The 16,709-nt window shown below is 38.6% G+C and overlaps 1 protein-coding gene across 1 annotated transcript in view; it reads left to right on the top strand.

Annotated features, from left to right (window-relative positions):
• ABCA13 (ATP binding cassette subfamily A member 13) overlaps positions 1–16,709 on the top strand; it is a 453,377-nt gene that overhangs the window by 12,377 nt on the left and 424,291 nt on the right. The window contains exons 2-3 of the mRNA XM_037837193.1: positions 10,303–10,396; positions 15,569–15,692. Of these exons, the coding sequence (XP_037693121.1) occupies positions 10,303–10,396; positions 15,569–15,692 (218 nt within the window). The remainder of the gene's footprint in view (positions 1–10,302; positions 10,397–15,568; positions 15,693–16,709) is intronic.

The following is a 16,709-nucleotide window of genomic DNA, read 5'->3' as shown; positions in this document are numbered from 1 at the left end:
CTGCCTTCCAGCAAGGTTGTACCAATATGTATCTCTTTCCAGGGTCCATATTTAACTTTGATTAATTGTTTGCTTTTTTCCTTTGAGTTCTTGAGGGACAAAATTACGTGTCATTTATCTTTTAACTCCTACATCTGTAGCACAATGCTTGACAGCGTCATTGCTAAATGAGTGTTGAATGAATGAATGTTGAAAGAAAAGCAATTGTTTCTCACTAGAAAGCTGAAAAGCAAAACAAAACAAAAATAAGGGAAGGGAGAAAAAATAGTTTTGCCATTTCTTTGGCTTAGTACCCAACTAACTAAAGATTTGCCAAAGGCTATCTTAGAGAGGGAATTTTGGATTTGGAAGAGAAGCTCTGAAAGCCTCAGCCTCTTGCTGCAATGGATCTGGGCAGATCAAACTGTGTCTATTATAGTTGCTATTGTTCTTTGTTTCTCTTCTAGCTTTCCCGCATGCTTTGTTTGAACTCACTGAGTGAGCCACTCTGCTCTCTTTTCTTTCTGTATTAGACAACAGGACCTCATAATACTTCTGGGAAAGTCTTCTCTTCTGAGATATTGGCATCTTAGAGCCCCTGAGTGCCCCAAAGAGACACAATAGAATTTCACGCTTACTGCAAAGCCATTTGTTTCCAAGGATAAGGGCAACAGACTAATTATATGCTTTCCTTTAGCTTCCTTGATATTCTAAACTTACCAGGATGTTTTCCTCCTCTCTCAGCCTGTGAGGTCTTGTGACTACACTTCCCTCTGAAAACCCCTTTCCTTTCTTAATTCATTTACATATTTTTTGTACCAAAGCATTTTGTTCTTTGTGGTTTTCAGTTGTAATCCAAACCATATGCAGTGGGATTTAAAAATGGATTTAAACTCAGTCCAAAAGATGGTTTGTTCCTTAAGTGAGATGGAAAATTACTTATTTAAAAGGGAATGGAGGAAAGAGTTTTAGATTTGGAATCTGCAGGCCTGAGATGCAGTCCAGGTTCCACCACAAACTCAGTTCAGTGGTCCTGGGCAAAATAATTAACTCTCCATTTCTAATGTGTAAACTGGTAAAATGTTACCCACCTCGCTGGATGTTGTGATGACTAAATAATGGATGACCAAGAGCTTGTAAACACTCCTGGACTTTGCAAATGAGCTCCTTGAAAACAGGGCTCTACCTTCTTCATGTTTGCATCCCCAGAAGAACCTCATTCATGAAATATGTGCAGTTCTGGCTCACTTATTTTCACAAATGCGTTCATTCCGTTCTTTGCAGGCAGGGTCTTTGTCATTTTTGTTCACTGCTGTTTTCTCATTTCTTGTAACAGTGACTGACAATGGTATGTGCTTTATAATGAATGAATGAATGAATGAACTTATTTTTATGGCTCCAGTATTCCATTGTATGATTACATGGCAATTTATTGCTCTGTCCTCCTTCTGACGGGTTTTGTGTGACTTCCAGTTTTTTTTATTTTTTAGTTTATTTGCATTCATAAATTAATGCTGCCATAAACATTCTTGGTGCACCTGTGCAACCCCTTCTCAACAACCATATATTAGGTGGAACTGTGGGTTAAAAACAGTGTAATATAGGTAAATTAATATGGTTCAAGCTATTATATAGTTGGTAAATTGCTGAGTCATCAGATCTGTACATCGTGAGCTTTACTAAATATTGCCACTGGAGTTGCATTGAACCTACAGATCAATATCTTTATGATATTGAAATTTCTTATCATTAGAAATGTTCATCTGTTCACTTATTTAGGTCTGTTTTTTGGTGTCTTTCAATAAAATTTCATAATTTTCTCCATGAAATACTTGCACATCTTTTAGTTATGAGTTTTCTTACTGATTCTTGCTGGTATAAAGAATTATTGTGAGGCAGGTATTGAATTCTTCTCCTATGAAGGTAAATTTGGAATTTTCTTCCTGAAGTTTTATGAGTGGTAGATTTATGCATTTGGAGGCTATTTTATTAAAATCTAAAATTATTATATCTTCCTTTATATCAATTCTTTTATTATGTAGTGATCCTCTCTATACTTAATGATGTTCTTTGACTTAAAGTCCATTTTGTCTGATATTGCCATAGCTGATTTGTCTAATATTTATTGAGCATAGCTTTTTTCATCTCTTTACTTTCAACCATTCTATTTTCTTATATTTTAATTTTGTCTATTCTAAACAACATATAGCTTTTTAAAATTATCAAGCCTGAAAATCCTTGTCTTGCAAAAAATGAGTTTAATCCGAACATTTATTGGGCTTATATATTTGAAAATTTCTTTAGTTTAGAATTGCATTCAGTAGAGAATGTTGAATAGATAAACTGTTTTCTGATCATAGAAAAAATTTTTTACCGTCACTCTTGAGAGATAATTTTTCTGGGTACACAATTCTGGATCAATAAAATTTCTCTCAGCATTCTAAGGATATTTAACTATCTTCTGGTTTCTTGCTATTGATGAGTATTTATTCAATCTAATTCCTTTCAGGTAATGGGTCTTTTTCCTTGAGTTGCTATTGTGATCTTCTCTTTGACTTGGATTTGCTGAAGTTTCACTGTTCATGTGTTAGTGTGGATTTATCTTGCTTGGTAAATGCTGTACTACCTTTATCAATGGTTTGTACCTTTCATAAGTTCTGGAAAATTCTTGGCCATTAGTCATTTAAATACTCCCTCATCTCTTTTTTCTCTGTTCCTCTTGAATGGAATGCCCTCTTTTACAATTGAATCTTACACTTAAAGATTCAGGTCATGACTTTTTCTTTTGTATTTTCGGTCCAACCCCCTCCCACCTCTCACCAAACACACACACACACACACACACACACACACACACACACACACACACTTTGGATATTTCTTTTACTTCTTGTAAGACCAGAGTGGGAGAAATAACAAACTGAGCTACAAGGCAACAGAGGCATTTATTTGGGGTCTTAGAATTGCAATGTGGGGAGCAGAGATTCAGGTAGCAGCCCAAACTATGTCCCATCTTGGGGCTTCCAAGTAAGGGTTTTTAAAGACAAAGAAGAAGATGACATAAGTTGTTTGTGATTGGTGGATATTCACGGTGTTTTAAATGTCCTTCACATTAGGTGGTTTACCGATTTCTTTATTTTGTAGTCTGTTTATGGTGTCCAGATGTCCTCAGGGTTTTGGGGAACTTTGTAGCTTCAGGCTTGTATACTTTTGCAGTTTGTGATATCTGGATGAGACCTGCGTAAGAGTAACTTCCTGACTGGCCTTCCAACTTCATTTTAAATCTCTTAGCCATGGTAACTCTATTTTGTCTTATTTCTTTCCACACCACCTTTGCAAAAAAATCCATCTATCTATCTATCTATCTATGATATGTGCATGTATTTTGGCATGACTACTTCTGTTGTTTCTAGTTAGTACATTACTGGAAGCAGCAGTGATATTACTGACTTTTAAATTTTGTCTCATGCTCTTTTTTGTTTGGATTTCGTTGTCAAGCTTTATTTCCCTCTTGGGAGTCATGGTTAATATAGTCTCTGTGTTCCTTTATGATTGAGAACATATGTGTATTGTTTTCTGTTTAAGGGCCATCTTGGCTGGGACACACTCACAGAATCCTGTAGACGTTGATGCATGGGCATCTAGCATTGAATGTTTTGAGGCTACATTTGAGGTCATTTTGATTTTTCCCCTCCCTTGTTAGTGAATTGCTTTTTTGTGTGTGTTTTCCTGCCTTGGACACCTTTAGGATTCTTCCTTTATCTTTGAGGTTCTTTAGCTTAACCTGACTATGGTTTAGTAGGAGCATTCTGAATCAATTTTTTTTTTTTCTGAAATATAGTGTACATTATTAGTCTGCAGGTAAAGTTTTTTTCTATATTTCAGGGAAATCCTCCTGTGTTATATATTTGAAGATATTCTTTGCTCCATTTGTTGACTCCTCTCTTTCAGGGATGCCTATTATCTTTATGATGAGGATTCTTTATTTTTCAAATATAATAGCTTTATGTTTTAATATTTCTACCTTTAAAGATGTTTTAATATCACTGCTGTTATCTCAAACTGTTCCTCTATTCCAGAAATTCAAATTTAACCGAACCTCTTCTCTCCTTGTGGTCCCTAAATCATTTAAGACTTTTGCAGCAATGATTTTAATTTTTGTTATTGTTTTTTTTCTTCTTAGATCTGCAGCCTCCTTTTCATTTATATTGTTTATCATCTTTTTTTAAGCTCATGTTTTCTGCATGTTTGCTCTTATTAATTTGTTCCTTCTTATGAAGCAATTGTGAAGAATTTCTTCTTTTTATTTGGGTTATGTTTCTTTCTCTGTCATGGTCTCTGTCTTTTTTTTTTTGCTTCCCTTTTTTGTTTCCTTGTTTCCCTCTGGTAAGTTTAGATCGCTTGTGATCTTTCTTTTAATCTGACTCATACTTAGGTAGATCTTCGCAGATATTATGCTTGTTCCTACATTTTCAAATGTTCCAACCTAGCTCAGCCCCAAGGCCAAAGAACATGCCAGGCACGTAGTTAGACACAAGTTTTATGGGACTTACTGACAGGAGAGACGGTTCCTTGGCAGCGGCTGGCCGGGAAAGTTGGAAGTTAGCGCTGCACAAAAGCAGGGGGTGCCAGGGGGTGGTTTATAAGGGTTAGGCAAGGAGGGTGTGAGAACAGAGTTTCAGCAGGGTCCCATGACACAAGGGTGTGGAGATTTGTTATCAACAGTGATCAGGGGAGGGGAGTTTCAATGCTTTGTTTACATTCTTTCCTCCCATGGGGTGGTCTGATGACATTTAACCTCAGTCCTGGCCAAGTAGGCAGCTACGTGAAATAGCTCACTTTCACTATGGAGGGGAGGTGGCCCGGGCCCTGGGTCCCCACACCATACATCTGAGATCAGTTTGATTTCTCTTTCAAAAGCTAGTGTTATCCCTGAGCGTAACCTGTATCCTCCAGTATTCCATAGCAGGAGGCAATGGTCATGTTAATGATGGCGATGAGTGGGGGAATATGTTTGAGATGGGATGGAATCTTTGTTAGATTAATTGGGCTCTGTGCTTGCTTTTGAAGTTCTGTTAAAATTTTTATACCGTGTTCACTCTTTCTAGTTGGGGAAATTGCTCTCAAACTTTGGAATCGTTTCACGTTTCTGTGTGGAGCCCTGGAGTCAGCCTCTTTTTTCACTTTCCTTGTGTCATTTGATTGTTGCCAGCAGCAGTTTTTCCTACTGCTGTGTGACAGAAGAAGGAGACAGGGAGACCTATTCTGGGTGCTAATGTCACAGATGGGTATTGGGGAGAATCACCAGGATTATATGGGTGCCTTCTGGGCTGGGTTAGTACTGAGCAATGTTGGGCTTCTCTGATCTCACTATGATTCTTGACATTTTTGAAATTTATTGTATTAGGTAAAGACAATTTCTTGATAGTTCTTTCTTACCCCACCCCCCCACCTCCTTCCCTTCTTCTCCCTCTCTCCTTTTACCTCTTTTCTTTTTTCTCCTCATTAGATCTGGCAGAATGAAAAGTCCATGAAGAAGTTTCAATATATCACTTTTTACCCAGGGTCCTTCATGTATACTTGTTTACATGTATGCATTGTTAAGATCTTCCAAAATGACAGCTCATTTTGGCTGTGCTGAAGGAACTAAGGAAAGGCTTGCATTTGTGCTTGTGCTAAAGTGTGAAAGGGGTGGCGAGTGGGACAGTGTCTGAGCACCTGAGAAAATCATGCTAAGAGGCATCATGCGGCACCCATAGCTCTCCCTGAGAGGGGCATCTCTCCTGGGGCTCTCTGTTGGTTGAATGGAGGGCTTTGTGGCTGTGTTTGGAAGGGTGGCTGTTGTTTTTGAAGCCCTGTCAGGTTTACCAGATGATTATTTTTTTGAGTGCAGAGCTTCCAGAAGCATCTATTCTTAACTGATGCCTGCCTTTTCTTGGGTCAATTCTCCCTTGTTAAGAAGCCACCACTGGAGGGTTTAGAGTGTGGGAGATAGAGTTAAACACTTAAATTTATCAGAAAACATTTCCACTCAGCAGGGGTAAGATTAACGTTGCTAAGCGAGATCAAATATAATGAGAATACATGAGAAGAAAAACACGATGCAAAAATGGGATGCAAAAGGGAGGCCGCTTTTGTGCGCCTGCAAGGAAAGAGTCTGTGAAGGGCGTTGATTCACTCACAATGGATAATGACACAGCAGAACAGAGTGTTTCGATACTTTCCTCCTGAATGGAGTATTCAAATTCAGAACAAGGGAAGACTTTTTCAACCTGTGCTTTTTAGAAAAGCAGTATTGGCTTGTAAAAAAACAAAACAAAACAGAACCGTAAACCTAAGGTGTTTTTTTTTTTTTTTTGTAGAGTTTCCTTTTTTAAAACAATGTTATTTCCAGTTGAACCAGAGGTTTACCATCCATTTTCAGATGGGAGTGATAAATAAATATCTGTAATTTGAGAGTTGCCACTGACTATTTTAATTTGACCTTAGCGGGTTATTAAAAAATTACATGTTCTTTATATGGAGGACAAAAATATTCAGATGCTAAAAAAATGAAAAGATTGATATATTGATGGTGTAAAATATTTAGACAATAAAACAATAAATTAAAAAATGTGAGAAATATTTATAATATATAAAATCAACAAAAGGCTGAATTCCTTAATCAAAAAGAACAAGAAACTATTATTTGCAAATCATTAAAAGAAAGAATAATAGAAAAATAGGCACAGGGCAAAAGAGTCAGTTAAGAGATAAGTGTTCTTGTTTCCTAATGCTGCCAGAATGCAAACACCAGAAATGGGTTGGCTTTTATAAAGGGGGCTTATTTGGTTACAGAGTTATAGTCTTAATGCCATAAAGTGTCCAAGGTAAGGCATCAGCAATCGGGTACCTTCACTGGAGGATGGCCAATGGTGTCCGGAAAACCTCTGTCAGCTGGGAATGCACGTGGCATCAGTTCTGGAGTTGTGGTTTCAAAATGGCTTTCTCCCATGATGTTCCTCTCTAGGTGTCTGCTTGCTCCTGGGTTGCGTTCTCTGAAAGCTGCAGCTCCTCCAAAATGTCACTCTCAGTTGCTCTCCAAAATGTCACTCACAACTGCTTTGCCTCTGGTCCTGTGTGGCTCTTCTTAAAGTACTCCAGTGATCCAATAAAGAACCACCTTGAATGAGCGGGGCAACACCTCCATGCAAATAATCCAATGAAAGGTCTCACCCACAGTTGATTGAGTCACATCTCCATGGAAACACTGATCTAAGAGGTTTCAACCTAATCAATACTAATAAGCCTGCCCCCACAAGATTGCATCAAAAATAATGGCATTTTGAGGGGACATAGTTCGTTCAAACCAGCACAACAAGGAATTATTATATGTTTAATTTCTGAGACATACTTGATCCTAATTATTAAAGAAATATTGTTCTCTTTTTGCACATTAGTTTGATAGAATTTTGACAAAAATTTAAAAGCTTATTAATCCCAGGTGTTTAATGCCACATGCTATTGAGAATGTGATTAGAGTAAGTAAAGTTTGGTTCAGTTTTTATTGAGGGCCTTTTGGTTATGTCTATCTGAATTAAAATTCCAAATAAAAAATCATAGATGCTTTGACTCAGCAATCTCATTGAACAATTTTACCTCATAGATATACTTACACAAATCAACCAAATATGTAAAGAAAGCTCACTGGTTGCAAACGGAAAAGCCATGAAAATTTCCATCATTAGGGGATTAGTTATATAAATTACATTCTATGGGATTAGTTATATAAATTAAATTCTATGGTGGAATATCATGTAATATTTAAAAAGAATGAGATAGAGCTAAATCAAAGCATCTGGCATGCCACATTTTCTCCAAAGTCTGCTGATATGAAAGATTGTTTCTAAAAAATTTTGTATGCTTATGTGTATATATATTTCACTTTTAAAAGGAATTGAGAAAACTGTTAAGATTATTTATCCTTGGGGAAAGGAGGTTATATTTTTTCTCTACCTTTTGAATTTCCGAATCTTACACTTATCTATCTATTTATTTATTTATTTATAATATCAAAGTTTCTATATGGGTTGTGGATCTATAAACTATACACTTATCTATCTATTTATTTATTTATAATATCAAAGTTTCTATCTGGGTTGTGGATCTATAAACTATTTTATATTTCCTTTATACCAGGTAGTTTGGAAAAAAAAATCTCTAACATATGTTGTTATACTGAACTATGTGTTCATTCTTCTTAAAGATGTATCAAGCCATTGTTTAATATGAAGTACATTTTCTACTTTGCACATTTATAATCAGCCAGAATTAACTATAGAATCCTCTCCCACCTTCCTCCTTCCCCAATACTTTATTATTACTTTGTTACAGAGAATGAACAAAATGGCTTAAATAGGTTGTGGTCTCCTGCATGTTCCTGACCTTTCTTTCTGGTTTTATTTATGATCCTTTGAATTGGAGGGTAATCTCCTGCAGAATTTTTCTCTGCTATCAGAATGTGTGATATTGGATTTCAGTACTTTGTCAGTAAACTTTTCATAATAATGCACTTTCTGGCACAAGAAATATTTCCACATGAAGTGTTTCAAAGAGGGTGATCTGTTTCCTCTTTAACTACACCTGGGATGGAAATATCCCCCACCTCCACCCCATTTTGGCTTTATGGTTTCAGTGCACCTACACTTATCTGGTCATGTTTAGGTTTGTTTGCTGGAAGTCAGAGGAGAAAACTGTAACAGGCAAGATATGCCATGGTAAATTAAAGAGTATGGATGCTAAAGCTTATTTTTGTTCAAAGCATTATTACTTGGAAACTGGACCAGTAAAATACCCTCTTAGCTGTTGGACTCAACACCATTATCTTCTTGATTTCAGATTTTTAGGTTGTGCATTTACTCAATGTCTTGCCTTTTTCATGTCTGGCTCTAAAATATTTGTCTTTGTAAAATGATATGAGCTGAAGTCAATAGAAGATTATCAATTAGAAAAACAAGTGAAGAATGACAATGAAAATGATCATGTGATAATTGAGGGTTGTCTATAAATTATTTTTTCTTTTCTTTTATTAGAGAAGTCGTCAGTTTACAGAAAAATCATGCAGAAAATACTGAGTTCCTATATACTCCCCCTATTATTGACATCATGCATTAGTGTGGTACCTTTGTTACAAATGATGAAAAAATATTATTATAATTGTACAATTAATTGTACAATTAGTTCATAGCTTACATTGGGATTCATTGTGTTGTACAGTCCTATTTTTTTTTAAGTTTTACTCTTATGACATATATACAATCTAATATTTCTCCCTTTATCCACATTCAAGTATGTATTTCAGTGCTGTTAGTTATATTCCCAATGTTGTGGTACCACCACTATCCATTACCAAACTTTGAAATTTTTCCATTGCCCCAAACAGAAATTCTGTACCAATTAAGCATTAACTCCCCATTCCCTACCCTTCTCCAGCCCCTGCTAAAATAGTTTTTGATTAGACTAAACACCTCATGGATGGTGTTTCTTTTCCAGATAATTAAATTCCATGCATCAATGGCAGTTTCTTTTTTTTTTAACTTCAAAAATCCAGGGTTGTATAAAATATTGCAGTCTTTTTGGGCAGCTGTTTTGTAGTGTGTGTCAAGATTTGACCCCAATTATCTTACTTTCAGGAGTTTATTCCAACCTCAAGAAAGTAATTCAAAAGAGAAATTATTTATACACAAAAACAGTCTTTGATACTAAAATAGGTATGTGAATTATGGTACATATCTATTTGGTAAAAATGTTATGCAACCAGTAAAATGATAGTTATGAACCTCACGTGGCAATACTGGAAAGTAAATATTCATAAAAAGAAAGTAAGTGAGAAGAAATGCGTGTGACCCACAACTCTGGCAAAATATTTATTGGGATGAAAAAGTCAGGAATATAAAGGAAATTTAAAAAAGAACAGTCATCTTTTTGGAGTGTGGAAAATATGGAAAAAGCTAATTATTTCTTTAATTTCCTTAATCTTATAAGGTCTGCAATAAATAAAAATGTGGGGGAAAAAGCAATGGAGCAGAAGCAGGGTCTGGTAGAAAAAAGAGCTGACATAGCCTCAAATCTGGATGCTCTGACAAATGAACCGGGGCTCTCTCAGTGAGCCCTTGTCCCAAATAATTTATTCTAAGACACACATAGCAGGGATGACTGTGACATTCTTAACTAGGGTTGTGAGCCCATCCTGTACACCATTCCTCAAGAGACAGAGATATGGTAATGCTTTGCAATTTATTCAAGCACTTTTATTTATTTATTTATATTTTTTAATATTCCCAGGTCCTTTCTCTCGCTGAATTTCTCTGGCCATGTATCCTGTTCATGATTCTGACAGTACTTCGTTTTCAAGAACCTCCCAGACACAGAGACAGTTGTAAGTTTCACTTCTAATTACACCCTTTGAATTCTGAACTTTTGAATAAAAAATGCAGCACTTACTTCTCTGCTCTTCATAAACTCTGAATTCTGAGTGGAATGAATGGATGGATGGCTTTGTATTATAGCAATAGCAATATTTCTGGGCTATGTGTCAGTAAGCATCAATTTTAATTGATCTCTTGTAAGAATGCTATTCACACATCTGCTCAATCTAGCAAATAGATTTTCTTTCCACTAAACTCATTCAATTTGGGGCATAAATATATAGGCCATTATAAATACAGAAAGAGTAAAGGAAGAGATAAAACATGGGAGATACAATTCACAGTTTACCAAGATGCTGCTGCTGCTGCTGATGATTGTGATCATGATGGTGGTGTTGGTGGTGAAGGTGATGATGATGTAGATGATGTGATGGTGGTGATAATGAGGTTGATAAAAGTGATGGCAGTGATGGTGGTGAACACAGTGATGATGATGATGGATGGTGATGGTGATGGTAATGATGATTGTGGTGGTGGTGAGGATGATGATAGTGTAGATGATGGCGATGGTGGTTATGATGATGGTGGTGGTGATGATAGTGATGATGGTGGTGTAATGATAATCTATTATTCAGAACTTCCCTGCTTCAGGAGTTTTATCAGAACATTTTGTTTATATTGTTTGAAGTCACAACTACATCACTCCTTGAGAAATGACTGCTTTCGTTTCTACCAGACTCATATCACTTGAAATATTGACAACACCTTTACCTCTCTAAACCTCATATGAATAAATGATTAAGTGATGAGAATTATCCAAAATAAAGTGTCTGTTATCATTAGCTTTTACACCTAGAAAAATGAAAGGTCTTAATAGGTTGTCTTTGTTGTTTGGGGATTCCATTGTATGTTGCAGAAAATATTGAAGCCATGTTAGCAAACATGGTTTAGGAAAAGCTGAAAAGCTTTTAAGGGTTCCTATTTTATTAATTTATTGATCCATTCAACCAATGTTTATTGAGTGAGTACAGTGTTCAAGGCCTTGCTGGGACAAAATGGTGGACAAGGCATGTTTCTTACCCCTACAGAACTTGCTGAAGAGTCAGACTACACAATAGAGTGGGAAAAGTGCGTGACGGGGCTACTACAGGGGGTCATATGAGCAGACAGGAGGGGTGACCAGTCCACTCTTGAGAAAGGCTTCCAAGGAAGTGGCAATCTGAAATTTTGCCAGGATAAGAGAGTGCAGGAAGGAATGGTCTGGGCAAGGCAAACAGCATGGGCAAAGGCCCACAGTGGAATGAAAAGATAGTTCATTATGACTAAAAAGCAGAGACATGGCTGGAGGAATGCCTCAGTTTGCCAGGGCTTCTACGGAAATACCACACACTGGTTAGCTTGAATAGCAGGAATTTATTGTCTCACAGTTTTGAAGGCCACAAGTCCAAATAAAGGCATCTGCTAGGCCATGTTTTCTCTGAAGTCTGAGGCGTTCTGGCAGTGGCCTAATCTTATCTCATGGTTATCTGTCTCTTTCTGTCTCCTCCTCTGGTTTCTTCTGACTGACCGTGTCTGGATTTCCTTTTCTTATGAGGACTTCAGTCATACTGAATGAAAGTCCACCCTGACTCCATTTGGCTTTATCTTATTTACAAATGATTCCACACCCACAGGACTGGGGGTTAGGGACTTGAAGATCCCATTTACAAATGAATTCATACCCACCAGACCAGGGATTAGGAATTGAACACATCTTTGTGGGAGACATGATTTGATCTACCACAAGGAGTAACAAAGGTTGAGGATGGTGAACTCCCCAAGAAGACTAAGGAGCCTCTAAAAGGTTTCTGACCAGGACTTAATAAGTGGACATTTAGGGATAACCCTCTAGATATTGGTAGACGTTAAATTGGAGGTGGAGGGGAAGCCAGTGACGGGGACACCAGTTATGGAGCACTTGACCTCCCAGGCAAGAGACATTTGTGACCTGAATCAAGGCAGTGGGGTGGGGGAAGAGGTCAGATTTGAAGAACAGGTAGGAGGTAGGATTGGAAGGAACTGCCACTGACTGAATATTGTGAGAAGAAGACTTCCAGGGCTCTAACTGGACCTCCTGGGTAGGGCATGCCCCCACCTCCTGACGCAGTGAACTCAGGGCTAATGTTGGACTTGGTGGAAGGGGAGGAGCTATGCTTGGTTGTGATTTTACCATATTTGAGGTGCCCATGAAACTGCCAGGCCAAGCTGCCCAGTGAGTGGTGAGATTTATGAGCCTTGAGCTCAGAAGAGTTTGGAAGTAGATGAAGACACCCAAGAAGGACAGAATAAGGGTCTCAAGAAGATCACACTCAAGGGTCAGCAGAGAAGGGACAGTAGGGAGCAGCCAGAGTGGTGAAAGAGAAATGAAGGATATAGGGAAGTCTGGGGGGTGGGGTGCGTTTGAAGAAGGAGCCATGGTAGAGTGACAAATGTGGTTGCCATGCGGGTTAAGAGAAATGCTGATAGGTTCCTGTTAGATTTAGACTCGGGTTCTTGGTGCCATTGCCCAGAGAGTTTCAGTGAAGTGGTAGGACACAGATGGGCCAGACTGCAGCAACATAAAGCATGAGAGGGAGGTGAGGAAGTAGAAGAGTAAATGGGGGAAAACCAGCTCTATTGTTCAGGAGCAACATGAGAGAGGGGAGCTGCTAGAGAGCAAAGTACGTGGCTGTGGGAGTTTTCACTGAACAAGCAGATGATAAGGCGCTAAGGACTGATGGAAAGCACCAAACCAAAGAGTGCTAATACAAGAGTCTGAATTATTTAGTTGACAGTGTGGGATTGGTTCAGTTCAGCCAGATGGAGAAAGGAGCTCATGATGTTTCTTGTCCTAATAATTCACAGCCACTCATTCAGCATTTATCAAGTTCTTACCTTGTAATAGGAGTGTAGTCCAAAAAAGAAACACCGGAAATGCTTCTAAGAGGTTCCTGCAGATGAACGTTCTTAGAGGAGAAGGCCAAAGCTTTTGTCAGTATCTCAAAGGGATTTGTGAGCCTCCAAAATTTAAGGACCACACTTGGAATCTCCATCTTGCTGTCTACCAGCTCTGGATCCAGGGGCAAAGGGCTTAACCTCTTTGAGCCTCTTCTGTGTAAATACGCCTGTCTTCCGTGGTTGCTGGAGGATTCCTTGAGAAGGGCGGCATTGAGCTTGCACCTAGGTGCACAAACGTCTATTCCTCTCCTTTATGCTTTCCCCTGTCCTGGGGGGCTGCTGAGCAGAGAACTGTCGGTGATCCCTGGGGTTGCTACTTTGTGCAATAGTCTAAGGATGCCCTGTTTCTGTTTTGGTGCAGGGAAAGCTTGGTCCCCTTCCTTGGGGAAGGTTAAATGGATTTGAACTGTGGGATTTTAGGATTTTGGAATAAAGTCCAAGACTGAAGAAAAATGGTTATTTTTACTCAGAAAGAGTAATCTTTTAAATGTAAGATTCTTGATCTAGGAAAGTGAAATTTCCTGTCTAGTGTTTTGAGAGACTGATAAACAGAAGCAGAGACCCTTTACTTATGGACAAACCCAAGCAACTTATTCACTGGCTGATCAGTTTGACTGTCAGGGCAGGCTCTACCTGCAGGCTAGGCAGCCTCAGGAGTTGAGGCCAGAATAAGCCCAGGCTGTTACTGCTCTCAGAAGCTAAATGCAAATATGAAAAGCACATGGGGTGGAGGAAAAATGCCAGGCTGTGTGCTCCCCCTTTCAGGGACCAGATGGAAGCACCAGGAGCCAGAGGCTTCCAGGAAAGGGGCTCTAAGTCCCAGATTGGCTCTGTTAGTGGTCCAGGGACCCCAGACAGGCATCTCAGTCCTGGGGAAGCTCCTGGGAGGGCTGTAGGGTAGAATGGGATGATTACTGGATTTGGGGTCACTCCTGGATGTGGATGATTTAGGGAAAGACACATCCATGAGGCTTCTGTAAAGCTGAGATTGTAAAACCTAATCTTAATTGTATTTCATAGGAAAGAGATGTCCAAGATCTTGACATCTGGTTAGTTTGTGATATGGGTGGCTTGACGTTACCCCAGATAACTTTAGTCTTGGAGATGAAATGTGTCTAGGACTGGAATCCTCAATATCTGCCCCACTGAATGCTCCATGGAGGTGGCCACCATTCCTGTATTCCTGATGGAGATAGGACACACATCAAGCTAGGAGAATGCACCTTTCATTCCTAGGTGGGACAGGATCCCAAATCCCTTATGGCCTCTTACCCTAGTGCACTGGGTCTGTCATTAGCTAAGGGCACCTTTTCCTCCTTTAGCTTAAAAGCCCATTCATTTATTGTTCATTCATTCTTTCTTTCATTTATTCATTCATTCATCAAACATTTATTGAATACTTTCTATGTGCAAAGCTTTGTGCTAAATGCTGAGTATAGTGGATTTCAAAGTCCTGGAGAGCTATATCATCTCCCAGACTAAGCTAGACTCAAGGGAAAAGGCTTTCATCAAGGTTTTAGGAGAGACAGCATTTTAGATTGGTAACTTCCCAAGTTGCATGCAGTCATCAGCCCAGACTGCACCCACCCATCCGGTGGTGTGAAGAGGGTACAGGGAAGGGGTATGTGGGAACAGAACTTTATGAAGTCAGGTGGCTTATCACAGCAACACTTGTCCTTAAAAGTTTTTGGCCCTATCAAATTTTTCTAAATTTTTTTTTTGCAGTGTATGATCTTAGCAATGATACTTAAACATTTAAGAATCCTAGTTGTATTAGACTTGACATTTTTACACAAACTAAAAACTTCTAAATTTTTATATAAGATGGGATGAGGTATACATTCTTATCCTTCCCTCTTCCCACCCACAGTTTGTTTGCAGAGGATGGAAACTGAATCCAGTATCTAGAAGCATGGTTGTGTAAGAGAGCTATCATCACTTGGAAGATCAGTGAATTATGTAGCTACACGGTTATTCCGAGAGCAGTGAGTGCAGATCCTGGGAATTGATACAAAAAGATAAGAAGGAATTTTTTTTAGTAGAGTCCTCAAATCTCCTTTAAATCTGAGTCCTCAAATCTCCTTTAAATTAATAACTGGATTAATAACATAATAATATGATATTACATACTATTAGTCTAATTCAACAGTTATTCCATTTCTGGAACCAGTTTTATGGACTCATTTCTCCCTTGCGTCTCTCTCCAGGTTACTTGCGACCCCGGGATCTGCCCAGCCGGGGCGTTTTCCCCTTTGTTCAAGGACTTCTTTGCAACACCGGGTCGAGGTGCAGCAACGTAAGCTACACAGGGTCGGCCAAGCACAGTTTTCGGTAAGAGAAACACCCTTTTTAGAATTGTGTCACTGGTGCATAGAACTGGAATGGTGCTATCTTGGTTTCCTAGACTTCTCAAAGCAGATACCATGAAATGGGTCCAGCTTAAACAATGGGAAATATTTGCTTACGGTTTTAAGGCTGGGAAAATGTCCAAATCAAGGCATTATCAAGGCGATGCCTTCTTCCTGAAGACCAGCTGCCAGTGATCCTTGGCTCCTCTGCCACATGGCAAGGTATATGGCGGCTTCTGCTGGTCTCTCCCTTCTCTTCCAGGTGTCATTGTTTTGCAGCTTCTTGCCTCCATGGCTTTCTCCCTCTCTGTATTCATTCCACTTAGAAGGGACTCTGGTAATAGGATTAAGACCCATCCTGACTGAGGTGGGTCACACCTTAACTGAAGTAGCCTCATCAAAAGGTCCTACTTACAATGGGTTCACACCCACAGGAACAGATTAGATTTAAGAGCATGTTTTTTTTTTTCTGGGATATATACAGCTTCAAACCATCACAAATGCTTTAAGTAAAGCTTCAGTAATTTGCGACAGGTCATACATCAATACTCAGAATTTACAGTTTTAAAAAAATTGTTTTATTAATTTCAAACACTCAAAATAATGGCTCCAACTAATGGTTATTTTCCAGTAAGCGGTCTTTCCATGGCTGTTTTAAGAATCACAGAGTAATTGCTGATTGCAAAATCCATTTGCATGTAACAGTTTGTTTCCTGTAGATAAAAACTTTGACTTCAAAATTACTTAGCCAGCTTTTCATTTTCATGCCAATGCCCGCAAAACAAGTATTTATTTAGCCACCTACTGGATTTTCTCTACAGTGCTGTTAGTGGCTAGGGTCCTTTTTCCAGCTGAGATTAAATGAAAGCAGTGGCTAGTCATCTTTTTATTCTCGATATAACTACCTAAATGAACCAGATGACAGCTAAATTTCCTGCTCTGATTCTCTCAATACTAAAACATGCCTGTGGTTGCTTATGAAATTGAAGACAAAAAAAAA

This window comes from Choloepus didactylus, chromosome 5, assembly GCF_015220235.1.
Source record: "Choloepus didactylus isolate mChoDid1 chromosome 5, mChoDid1.pri, whole genome shotgun sequence".
Taxonomy (NCBI): Eukaryota; Metazoa; Chordata; class Mammalia; order Pilosa; family Megalonychidae; genus Choloepus; species Choloepus didactylus.
This window is presented reverse-complemented; position numbering and strand designations above follow the sequence as displayed.